The sequence below is a fragment of the Daucus carota genome, chromosome 6, assembly GCF_001625215.2.
Source record: "Daucus carota subsp. sativus chromosome 6, DH1 v3.0, whole genome shotgun sequence".
NCBI lineage: Eukaryota > Viridiplantae > Streptophyta > Magnoliopsida > Apiales > Apiaceae > Daucus > Daucus carota.
The window spans coordinates 7,253,057-7,266,392 of record NC_030386.2 but is presented as its reverse complement, the minus strand read 5'-3'; the positions used below and the strand labels follow the sequence as shown (position 1 = coordinate 7,266,392).

The 13,336-nt window shown below is 35.5% G+C and overlaps 2 protein-coding genes across 3 annotated transcripts; both read right to left on the bottom strand.

Annotated features, from left to right (window-relative positions):
* Positions 1-715: 715 nt before the first annotated feature.
* Positions 716-3,911, bottom strand: LOC108226780 (gibberellin 3-beta-dioxygenase 1). Its single transcript, XM_017401771.2, has 2 exons — positions 3,380-3,911; positions 716-1,364 (listed from the first exon to the last, which is right to left on the bottom strand). The coding sequence occupies exons 1-2, from the start codon at positions 3,850-3,852 to the stop codon at positions 803-805; spliced, it is 1,035 nt and encodes a 344-aa protein (XP_017257260.1). The 5' UTR covers positions 3,853-3,911; the 3' UTR covers positions 716-802.
* Positions 3,912-8,173: 4,262 nt separating this feature from the next.
* LOC108224741 (protein TIFY 8) lies at positions 8,174-13,171 on the bottom strand. Of its 2 annotated transcripts, none has more exons than XM_017399457.2 (6): positions 12,627-13,170; positions 11,967-12,157; positions 11,379-11,803; positions 11,193-11,280; positions 9,868-10,099; positions 8,174-8,418 (listed from the first exon to the last, which is right to left on the bottom strand). In XM_017399457.2, the coding sequence occupies exons 1-6, from the start codon at positions 12,838-12,840 to the stop codon at positions 8,327-8,329; spliced, it is 1,242 nt and encodes a 413-aa protein (XP_017254946.1). In that variant the 5' UTR covers positions 12,841-13,170; the 3' UTR covers positions 8,174-8,326. The 2 variants fall into 2 exon arrangements, with proteins under 2 accessions (XP_017254946.1, XP_017254947.1); XM_017399458.2 differs by lacking the exon at positions 8,174-8,418 and adding an exon at positions 9,499-9,738 and having other exon boundaries at positions 12,627-13,171.
* Between the last annotated feature and the right edge of the window lie 165 nt (positions 13,172-13,336).

The following is a 13,336-nucleotide window of genomic DNA, read 5'->3' as shown; positions in this document are numbered from 1 at the left end:
TTTTTTTTTTGAAAAGGTCCATCTTAATCTTAATACGTCAACTTTAAAACCGATCACCACTCTGTCAATAGGTTATACAGTAATCGATTATAGTTATGTCATGTCAGCAAAATAATGTCGTCTCCGTTATAATCAATCGAGTAATGTCAATCGATTTCAATACTGTCCTTTTCTTCAAAATCGATCAGTTTCAACCCCTTGATTTTATTCTCATTATTTTCTCGTGTCGACAGCAATTACGGTTTGAGTTGCATGCATAAACTGTGAAATTTTATCTAAGCATTACCAGCACAAGACTCGAATGTCTTTTGCTTCACGATCTGCTATATGTGCATTATTTGGACCTACTCATATCCTCTTATGACACATTGACTCCTAATTCAACATAGATACGCAACTCTCTAATCTTGACCCATCCCCATCAACTTACTTAACATTGGGCCTGTTTGGGAAGCGGAAGTAGCTTCTGCTTCTGGCTTCTTCTTTTCTTGACCCGTTTGTGTAAAGAAGCAGAAGCATTTTTAAGAAGCTGAGAATGCTACCTTCTCTCACACAGCTTCTGCTTATTTTCCAAACACTTTATTAACTTATTTACTTCTCAATTCTCCTCCACTTCTTTACTTTAAGCAAAAAATCACTTTTTTTAAGCTTGGCCAAACGGCCCCATTGTCTTACCTAAACACCCACACATACATTAACAGAACACGCACGTCAAATTTGTGCAAGCTCAATACCTACTTTAAAATTAACAGAAAAAACAGCATCAATTATGTTAACAGTTTTACAACACATGAAGATAACATTAAATCCTCACAAAGGAAAGCGCCTTGTCAAGATGCTTGGCCTTGATACCGATAAACTCTTTAACCGACAACGAACGGTAAATCGGAACCTCAATCCTAGACAGCGGCGCGACTTGAGCGTCCGTCCGCGGTCCATAAAAGTAAGCGACCGAAATCCGATGCTCCTTCTCACTCACGATCACCTGGTGATAAACACTAGGAAACCTCCCGTTAGATAAAATGTGCAACAAGTCCCCCACATTCACCACCAGCGCATCCCTGACCGGGGCCACCGCGATCCACCCCACACCGTCCCGGAATATCTGCAGGGCAGAGGAGTCATGGGTCTGGCTCAAAATGGTGAGCAGCAGGGAGTCTGTGTGAGGAGCTAAGCCAATGGCACGGCTAGGGTTAGGACAACAAGGATAAGAGTTTAGCTGTAATGCTCCATTATTGGAGTCATGAGTTGATGCGGCCCAGCTTGTTATATCTTCTTCTGAGATCTCCAGTGATTTCAGAAGGAGGAGCAGTATCTGATGGGCCAGTTCCTTCATCTTCTTCTGGTATACATCTATTACATCACTGCATAATTAGATTTTCACATGTTTAATTAATGTTTTATATATACTCACATGCATGCATAATAATCACACTTTTCTACACATGCCATCAATAATACAGAGTCATGAAAGTAATATAATATATCTACCAAACAAACAATACACTTGACAATATTCTCTCCACCAGAAAAACAAATGCACTAAAGTTAGTTTGAGAATAGATTATTCAAAAACTTTTTAACAATAAATATTAAAATCTCCATATTGAATTATTTTGTCAGATGAGTCTTGTCATGCAGGCTAGCCATCCGATCATGTAAACCACTGAAAATGATTCTTTTTCTGCAAAGAATATACACCTTCCGTCCCACTCAATTCTACACAGTTTCCTTTTTGGGATGTCCCATCATTTCTATACATTCCCAAAATAGCAACTTTTTATAATATAAAACACTACTCCACCCACTAAATTCTCCCACTATCTCTATTCTATAATAATAAAAACACTATTACACCCAATACTTTCCTCCACTACCTCAAATCTATTATTAAAAAATATATGGGTCCCACCACTTTACCCACTTTTCTTACATTTTTTCTTGGTCTCCGTGTCCAATCCCAATGTATATAACTCATTGGGACGGAGGGAGTATATATATATATATATATATATATATATATATATATATATATATATATATATATATATATATATAAGGTCGTTTGGGCAATCTTAAAAAAAAGTTACTTGTAGCTTAAAATAAGAGAGTGGATTAGAAATAAGAAGTAAATAAGTTAATAAAATGTTTGGAAAAAAAATAAGAAACCCTGAGTGAAAAATTAGCACTCTCAACGGTCAAGAAAAACGGAAGCTAAAAATAATTGTTTCTCTTAAACAAACGGGCTCTAGGTATAGAGTACTTGATCTGAAAGATTTAAGACGAAATCAAAATATTTTTTTTCTTACTAATTTTTCTAAATTCACGGGGACTAAACGTAAGATGAATCAGACAGCGGCTCAATTCAGCACCAACCTGATTTCGTCATTTTGCGATAGATTTGGCTGGTTTACACGACAACTACAACAATAGAAATTACACGTTTTTGTGTGTTTGCCTCATTAGTAAAAAAAGACATTTCCGGTGGATTCACTTTGATATTGTACCAGAGTCTGGAGATTGTCACGTGAAAGTACAAGCATACACATGCTTCCTATTATCTACGGGAGAGTCATAGTAATCTCGATCAAAATTGAGTTTTCTGAGTAAAGAAGAGTATTAGAAGAGAATGTGACGATCTAGTTCTACCCGCGCTCATCGGCTTACAGAACTCATCACTCCCAAACCCTAAAGAAAATGATCACAACATACCTTAGGGTACAGTATATATTCTTCAGAACTTTAGGGTACAGTATATACTAGTACTATATTGCAGATTGGTCAAAGAGAGCACCAACTCGACAAACCTTGATTTCAATCATTTCGATTTCCAATCTTTCACTTTCTGCTTTTCATATGTTTATACAAAAGTGTTTTGCTCCATTAACAAACCAAGATTACTAAACAAACAAACCAACGTAGGAAGGACAAGATATACGCAACTTTATCTTCATTACGGAATGAATAAGTATTCTCTAGAAAAAACCGGACTTGTGTGCATTTATTACATAATTAATATGGAAATTACAAAGAAAACAAGATATATCAGGCGGCAAAGTGAAAATTTTAAAAATATTTGTTGAAGTTTAAAAATTGAGGTGAAAATTCTGGCCAGGCTATTTTCGATTTTTTAGTCGAAAATATCGACTTTTAAATTCGACTAGCTAGCTTGATTCGAATTGGTCAGTTTCGGTCAAAAATAGTTTAACTGTCGAAAACAACTATTTTTTTTACCGAAAATGACGGTCGAAAATAGCCGCATGCACAAACATGTTAACGCATATTGGTATTTATTATAAATAATCTATGTAAAAATCCAAATGATGAAAATTCTTGAGATGATAAACAAATCATATATAAATGTAAAACATATTCTTACGTGAAGCTTTCATAATCATGAGGCCAGAGTTGCTTAGCATGATCAACCGACGATGATCCTATAATAGTAAACCCTTCATGCCACATAAACTTGCTAAAAAACGGCGAAATCCGAGCCGCCCCGTAGCCGGTAGCGCCCTCCGGCGATCGCAAAACCTTGAGTTTCTCCTTCACGGGAAGAGAAAACAACCTCCTGGCCTCAAACTCAACATCCATTAACACACCTAAAGGCACCCCGTGGTTCGTCACTTGAAATATTCCCCAATCCTCGGATGCATGGCCTATCAATTTTTGTGCATTGGGGTCCTTGAGATCGACGAGGGGTATCGATATCTCGTCGATCACCGGCCGGAGGACGTCGGAGTGAGGCCATTCGTGGGATTCGGGCACGGAGTCCACGGCGTGGAAGTCGAGGGGAATAATGTGGTGAAGGTGCACGGGAGTGTCTCGGTAGGCCTCGGAGAGATTACTCATTCTAGTGTTGCGATAACGGATCAGATTGACAACAGAAGAGTTCAAGTAGACTGCTCTTGATGGGGATTTATAATTTATAAATAAATTGAATAATGCTAGAGGCTCGGATCGTTGTTTGAAATAGTTTTTTTGTAATATATTTAAATATTTAAAAATGACAAAATAGTGACACGTGAAAATGGATGGCGACGATGTAGATTATTATACTTGTATACTCCCTCCATCCTCTATGATTTCCTTTGTCCATGTCCATGTTAATCTAATATAAAAAATTATATGTTAAATTTATTAGTTATTTTAAAAAGTTAATAGCAATTTTTAATAACGCATAATTTACTTATTATAATTGATTCACGTGAGTTATGACGGTGGACAAGAAAAATGAGACTTATATAATATTGTGTCCGTTTGCTTATATTTATTTTTCAGAAATAAAACCACATTTTCACAGAGAAATACATGAAATTATACTTTTTTCTAAAATAATATTTTTTTTATCACATAATGAACATGAAATATCTCATTAATATTTATATCTAAAAATTTATAAAGATATGTATGTTACAAAAAATTAAGTCCTTGATAAGGACTTAATTTTATCATCCATTATAAATGAAAAAAAGTAATCATGTCATGGAGTCAGTATTCGGAGAAATGAAAATAATTATGTTCGAATCATGGAAGTAAGCGATAATTTAAGTTGGCTCCTGTTCGGAGAGAGCCAAAATTTATGAATATTTATGTACAGTCGAGAGTGATAACAGAGGAATGTGGTGAGTGAATGTTAAAATAATAGGCAGATGGATTAAACAACATGTGGTATTAGGTGGGTTTTGGGACGGGGTGGTGTCTTCTTGCAGATTTGGAAGTTTTTGTCTGCTCCCTCCGTCCCTCCCATTTCTTATCAAATGGGTTGGGCACGGAGGTTAAGAAATATGTATAAAGTAGTGGAAAAGAGAAAGAAAGTGGGTGTAGTGGTGGGACTCATTGATTTTTAATGTATAAAAAGGAGATAGTGGAGTAAAAGTAGTGTGAAAAGGAAAGAAAAGTGGAGAAATTGTGGGATTCATTGACTATTTTTGGTAAGTTTTGAAATGTAAAGAATTGGATGGGACGCCCCAAAAAGGAAAGTGTAAAGAAATGGTTGGGACAGGGAGTAGTTTGTAGCACGGAACAAGACAAAAGACGGATAAAATATGAAAAGATTTATTTCATGGTCAGGGATCTCCATTTATTTTTGTCTTTTGGACTGACCTGATGTTTTGTCGTTTCTGGATTCAAACCTTACTCAGTTAAGTACTCTGCTTAAACTACACTGTATTATCTAATCATGGACCGGGGCGGATTTAGTAAGAGGGACTGGGGTCTGTTTGGCTTGTTAAGAATCGCTGTACACTCAATTAAAATGCAATTATCTCCGAGAACAAAACGTCTGTTATGCTTAATATCTTTAGTTTGATCTCCATCTGTCTTGATTCTGCCTTTTATTCGAATAGTCTTTTCTTAAGAATAGTTGTACTGTTAGAGAATGTGCTGGTAAAAAAAGTGTTGTAGAAATCAGATAGAGTAATTGTTTGGTAATTTTTTGATATCTGCTTATTTTCAGTTATGATATAAAAAAAAATAATGTTTTTGGTGAAGTTTGATAATGAAATCTATACCAGTTTTATGCAAAAGCTGAAAGGCAACTTTTTCCAAAAGCATGGGAGTACCTGCTTTTTTTTAAAGCAGCTTTTCAGCTAAAAACTGTTGTTCAGAAAAGTTGCTTTTAGATTTAACAAACAGTTTTTCACCAACTTTTCAACAAAAACTGAATACAACAGCAGCCCCAAACGGTACCTTAGGACACGTATCTCTTCTAAATTTTTATTTTATAATTTTTCAACATTCTATATTTTATAAAATTATAAAAATTTCACAAAAAATTTAAAAATATATAGATATTTTTCGAAAATTTGATTGATGCATCTTACCGTTCGAATCCTAGATACGTCCCCAATCACAAAAAAAGATTTGATGTCTCAGGCATCCCAAATTTTCACGGCTAAATGCTTTTTCTTTTCCCGTATTCGTAGGCGTGTGTTCGTCATGCCTCAGACCTAGGCCTGGCAATTTGACACGTAACAAACTAACACGAAACGAAACGACACGAAAAAAATGGATATGAGTTTTGATTTTTGATACACGAAACACGAAATTACACGAAAGGACACGAAATATTTGTACATAATTATTATTATATATATGTCATAATATATTATATATATAATTGTGTAAAATATATATATTTATATGTATATGTAAATATATATTAGAGATACATTAACAAATTTGTAGAGAATTGTATGCAGGTATATATATATATATATATATATATATATATCATTCATATTTAGTAAAATTATACAGGAAAATATATATTAAAACTAATTTTTGATTAAAATTATATTAATATTTTTATATATAATATACACGAAAAGTACACGAAACGATTCGGATCGGATACGGGTTTCAAATTAGGTACACGAAATCAATAACGGACGGATTTCACCTTCAAGTACACGAAACACGAAAATACACGAAACACGAAAATACACGAAACGAAACGATTGCCACCTCTACTCAGAGCACAACATTTTTAACGAGTCTCGATGATTTTATAGGATCAGGAACGAATTTTGGTCACTGTCTTGATTACAGCAAGAAATTCCATAAAAGACAAAGAAGATAAGTATGAGCATACGTAGTTATCAAAAGTTTCAAAACTTTGAACGCTGCTTTGAACCAGTAAGATGCTGCATGACTCTTCAGTGTCTGTTAGCTCAAACTGAAATTTGCAGCATGATATTTTACCTAGAGAAAGTGACTACCTCTGCGTGGAGTCAAATTAAAAAGAAATCTATGTTTTACAAAATCTCTTTTATCTAGGTACAAGTACAAATTTATGAAACCTTCAGTTCAGTTATGTTCTCCATTTTCTTCCCTGCTGTTAAAAGGCCAATTCGAATATTTGCCACCAATTTCATATTAGAGAATCTCAAGTTAAAAGTGTTGGATTTTATAATTTTAGATATTTTGAAAAAACTAAAAGGAAAATGATTATATTTTAAAAGTTAGAATCTAATAAATTCTCTCATAAACAAAGTTAAGTATAATTTATTTATTATTTTTTTAACGTAGGAACCCGCAGCACTATGATATTAACTGACTATATTATTATAATTTGTTAAAATTTTATCAAATTTTATTATGATATTATTTTTTAACGAAGAAACCCGCAACACTACCATCATGTAAGTCTACCATTCAAGAGCCGAAGAGCGGAATGTAGATTTTTCCTGTACAAAACATGCATTTTGACTCATGTCTCTCTATGGTTATGTAGAATTCGCATGTCCATGCATTTGACTATGTTGATGTCTGGAAAATAATTGGAAAAGATGTTTTCACTAGTGGTGTGTACGTTGTTAAGAATTTTAATATACTTTATTCTATTAGAAACTAGAAGCCTCATCTGCCATAAACTCTATCAGACTACAGGCTGAAACAACTTCTGAGCAATATGAAGATAAGTTATTATAGAGCTACATCATGCAGAACATCACACAATAATGCCTAGGTGATTTATAGAGGAATGAAGACTATCTTGACTTTTTAGAAATGGCTAGCACCCTGTTATTTGAGTGTTGTTTTGTTATATACTCTTAATTTAGGATACCATGCTGAGGGCTGTTCACGAACCGAGCCGAGCTGAGTTTTGACCGAGTCGAGCCGAGCTTTAAATTTTTTCTTATCGAACCGAGCCGAGCCGAGCTTACTTATCGAACAAAAAAGTGTGTTCGAGCTCGATAACTAACGAGCCGAACACGAGTTTGTTCACGAACAAATACGAGCCGAGCCAGAGAAAAATAAGGCCAAACCGCTACTTTACTCTTAAAATAGCAAGCCAAATAAAATTTTTAGTATGTTTTGATGGTACCATATTATAGTTGATATTCTCATGATCGATTTGATATATTATATGTTGAATTTGGCGTTCAATAACATATATATATTACGAAATTATTATGAAAATATTCTTTTTTTTCGAGCTTTAACGAGCCGAGCTCGAGCCGAACGAGTTCGAGCCGAGCTCGAGCCGAACATACTAAAAGCTCGGCTCGAGCTCGTTTTCTTAACGAACAATTTTTTATGTTCGAGCTCGAGCTCGTTAACTTAACGAGCCGAGCCGAACGAGCTCTTAACGAGCCGAGCTCGAGCTTGTTCACGAACAGCTCGGTTCGTTAAACAGCTCTAACCATGCAGCTAATCACTAATAATCTCTAACTAACAAGAATACATAATCCAAAACCTGAAGAAAGGAAGTTTCAAGGTATGTGAAGGACAACAATGATTGGTAATATATAGTGAAGCTTACAACATATCTTCTCAAGTGAACTCATATAATACTATTAGCAGATGCATATTGCAGTTTCTATAACTCATGTTTTCTCTTTTCACCACTAGGTTCTGCCACTTGATTCAGGTCCTTCAAATCTTTCACTACTAAACTTCCTCCATGAGATCCTGAGACATTAGATACAAAAAAAAATACTCATGTCTAGCTGTGAAAAACAAACCAAATAGTAAATGCATTATGAATTTTTGCTCAAATAGTGACAAACTTTATTACAGAACAAATAAACACCATTGCATAATTAGCTAGGTCTGTAATTGACGTTTCTGCTACTTGCGAGTTACCTAATACAAACTGTGCTTGGCCTGCGCCCTTTAATTTAATCGCAATCAAGCAGACATAAGCTGAAGTGTTTTATTTTCAGAAATTACAAATTTAGTAATTTTTGTTTTGATGAGTCCTAAATCTTTCTTATAGAGGTATCAAATTAATGTTTGAACTAGCTTCCTTGAAAGAGGTTATTGCAAAAAGGGTCTCCAAAAGCTCTACAAAGGGTAAAGAAAATTTATATGACAGTAATAAGGGAGCCTTGTGACTGGGAAAGAATCCTTTTCCGGCCTGGTTTCTCAAGGATTCATAGCCTAACTGAGTTTAGCCTTGAAAATAGCTTCTACATGGTTGTCATCCATTGTTATGAGCTCGGAGTGTGATGGCGGTTCACTATACTACATACGAGATGAGATGTGTATAGTTGTGCACACCTATAATTATACATTAACCCTTTTGGCATTGCCAGTACTGATACAAATGAAAAAAAGCAATTTTTAGTGATATAAATTCGGACCAGTTGTCATACATATATTCTTATAATAATTGCAGGAGCTATACGTCAGTGATAACATTAAATTCAAGCATCAAGCATAGCAATAAAAAGCTGTTTTAATGTGAGTTTCTTTTGTGAGACTCAAATTATCACAAATTAAGGTTGAGAGAGCACTGCATACGTTAAATCCATCTATGGTAGTTTTTGGAGCTCTCATATAATAATTTTACTGTAACACTGAATATCGTACTGGTCACAGAATCATAATGGAATAAACCCATTCATCAAATGGCGGTTTAGATTAATCAGCAGGATAATGAACTATGGACAGTAGAGATTGACCCAACATTTAAATTTATGTTTCTAACGAAAACTCACCAGCTCATGCCACCCAAGAAAAAAAAATTAGGAACATCAGTTGCACCAGTTTGACTATAAAGTTAGACATATATCTGATACCAAGGTAACCAAGAAGTTCAACAATATTTTTACCAAACTATCCTATAAAAAGTACATCTTTCGTGGATAGACGGATACTAAAGCCTTCTGGTATTACGATGTTTATGAAGAAACACATTTATCGTATACCCACATGCCTTATAATAGATATCCAGCTAGCAACACATTTCATAATCAGAAGGCAGACTACTTTCATATACGATGTTACCTGAAACATGAGAACACCACCCAAAAATGTGTATACTTTATGTACATAGATAATAAATACAACAGTTTCCCAAGGTTTTCATAACCCTAAAGAAACAACTGAAACATATTCTAGGAGTGAATTGCTGACCTGGGGAAAATGGCGTTTGGTTGCTAGACACGATCCCATGACTGGAATTCCCAGTCATCGAAAACCTGTGACGGAACTCCCTCGGAAATACAGAGTTTATAGCCATGCCTGTTTCATTCTCAGTACCAGGAAGTTCTATTTCGGTAGGGGGTGGCCTAATAGTAGAATTTTGTGTGAAATCTGTGGACCAAGATCCTCCATTTGAACCAGCTAAGGCCATTATAACGTCGGCCTGAAATTAACATTTAAATAAGATGGTTATCACATGTTTCTAAACTTCACATCTATATGTCAGAGTAAATTAGTCTTAAAAATCATGATCAAAACAAGGAACAGTTAGAATATGGAGAAAAGAAGGAACTCACTATCTTCAAGAGCAATAATTTCAAGAGCTGATCAACCAGTTTAAATATAAAAAACAATGCATAAAGTGGCAGAGTTATTTCACAGTTGGCCGATGGTCAGTAATCTGGTTAAGAACTCTGAAATTTAATTATCACTTTCTTGGTATAATGAAGAAGACTGTTAAATTGGTGACATATTAAATTGTAACTTAATTGCTTTTCCACTAGAACACAATGTTATAATGTTAGCTGGTCTACCCTCCAATTCCGTGAGGGATTGATATAACAGAACCAACTACAAACATTCCTTAACTAGTTCTACTTGACCTAAAGAATTTTGACCTTCATGCCTAAATTAAGACTAAATTATAAATGCACAGTCCATGTCCAAATTGTTGTAATAAGATCTTTACACTCCAGTCTCTTAAAATTTTATGTCACAATTATCAGATTATTTTACCACAACTGTCCTCTCCTCAATTTTACGGCACAAGCATCACTTAGACTTGTACTTAAAAATGGTGTTATAGGGAAGGTGATGTGTTTCTCCAACACGGTACAATTCACTCAAAACAATACTGAAGTGATAAATGTACAAGAAAGGGGAAGATATTAATGTAAAAAAGAGTCTCCACATGGTACAGTCTGTGGGGCAAAAATGTACAAATGTAAAACAACAAGTTGATTATATTGCAGATATATGTCGACTTAAAAAGCAAATTAGGCAGATTGTATATAACCCCTTCCAAAATTCACTCCGGCTAGAACAAAGACAGCAAATTTTAAGAATCTTTGTTAAACGATCTGAACAGAACTTATAAAGATAAGATATAAACTAAAGCCACCACATAAGATTCTGATGGTCTGAATAATAATATAAGTTCATTAACAGTTGTTAGTTGTTCATGCAATTTAGCTGACTGTATAAAAAAATTGAAAACTACCTACTTCAATCAAATAGACGCAATTTAGTTGACAAACCTTGTTCGGGTGAACATCATCAAACACATGGGCTTGACCACCATAAAAGATGGTCATCTGGCGACTAACTAATGCTTCCCCTTGTTGACTGCAAATATATACGGAAAGTATATCTCACACAACACTCTCAATGTAAAAATATAGCATAAGGGTTGAACAGCGATACAAAGAAACAGAGAAGCTTACTTTGTAGATGACTCTGTCTCAGCTATTCGATTACCTGAATTCTGGTTGCTAGCACTAGGTGCATTTCTGTCTGAAGTTCCTCCACTGACATTGATAGAACTCAAAATACCTGAACCCTTCATTCCAGTTCTTGATCCTTCATCAGCAGCTTGATGAAAAATTGAGGGGCCTACATTGGAGTCTTTGAATCTAGTTGATAGGTGTTGATACCCAAAAGGAACAACTTGACCTTTCAGTGAAGAATATGGCAGTACCGGGCCAACACTAATTGGAGTAGCTCGCTCCCATTTTGAAGCGTTCACATCAGCTCTAGCACTGGTGGCTTGTTGCAACACAAGAGAGTCAGAGGTCGGTCTTGTTGGATGCATACCAAGAAATGCTTCCTCATCTTGGGGCCGTCTAGGTCCTCCAGTGCCTCGGAACATCTGAATTCGGAAAAACACCCAGCATCAGAGATCATATATTGGAGCCACACGGCCCCTCAAACGATTTATATGGTATACATCAATTAAAAATAAGGATACATTATATTGTACTTCCAAAAAAATTCAAGTTGTGGCAGTGGTAACTGAATTAGAACCATGTAACCTTCATTATATGTGAGGTCTCTAAAGAGTGAGGCTGCATTTGCTGCAACACATCTCTTGATGACCCCAAGTAGCCGCTTTCTAAGCTACTTCGCTTGTTTCTGGTAAACCTACTAGCTATCTCTGGTCCAGTGAGATCCCTTCTTAGCCCATAAAATGGCACCCCCTCGTAATGATTTCCAGCATCTTTTTCTGCCATAGTTAATGCAAACAAGTATCAAGCTCTAGTCTGATCTCTAAAGTACCCCACAAAAACCATCTACAATCTCAAACCATAAATAGTTATCAAAAGTCCACATTTCCACATGTGCTTATGCAAGAAACCACCTTTAGTACTGTGATGAAAATGGTCCACAAATCACTCATGAAAAAAGAGAAAATTCCAACAAAGATACTAGTACTACAGATAGATCACACACACATGGACTTTGAAATTTTACAAAAACAAGATACTAACTTCACTAGTGACCTCACTAAAACTAAACCACAAAACAGTACCATAACCACAGAAAAAATCAATTATTAATCATAAGCACCAATTAAGTTAGTTGGATAAAGTGGGTTATTTTAACACACTCATACAAACATAAATAAGAACCAAACAGAAGCAAACAGTATACACACTGATAATAAATGTATGCATCACAAGTGATTAGTTTACCAGAAGCCAGATCAGAAGTTGATGAGATGGGTCCACGGGGCCCACCAGAAGAGGCGGCAGAAGCCGGCGGAGCAGCACCGGCCGGCGGCAACAAATCTGACCCTTTACTTAAAAAATCATGAAAAACAGTAGGCTTCACATCTTGAGCAATGTCATCAGTATGAGTATTATTATTGTTGTTATGAGTGTGAGCCATCATTTGCAGTAGAGCCATCTCATCTTAAATGTGGAGAGAGAGAGAGAGAGAGAGAGAGAGGGTTTGTAGTTGATGAGAGTTTGGAAGTGAAGCATTAAAAAGCAAAAGCTGAAGAGGAATCAATAAATGGGGGGTTCATTTTTATTCTTGTTCTTGCAAGTCAGAACAGTAGGACTAGTTGTATTATCACCCCACCTACAGTGCGTGTCTGTGTGTGTGTCCGTGATGTATGTAAGTATAATGTAAGTATATGTTGTTGTGATTGAGAGAGTGTTTTTTGTCTGGGACTGCACAGACTCAGACTGCTGTCCGTCTTGTTACATTTCCCTCCTTCCCTTTTCTCTCTCACACGCCAATACTGTATATTTCTCTTTACGGATCATTAATTCTTTGGTTACCGACTTACCGGATATTTTTGTTCGGGTTGTCTAGTGTGTGCTCATGAGCACATGCTAGCACCAAATTTTATAAATTTGTTATTGAATTTTTATTAATGTAGTTGGTGAATTTTTAG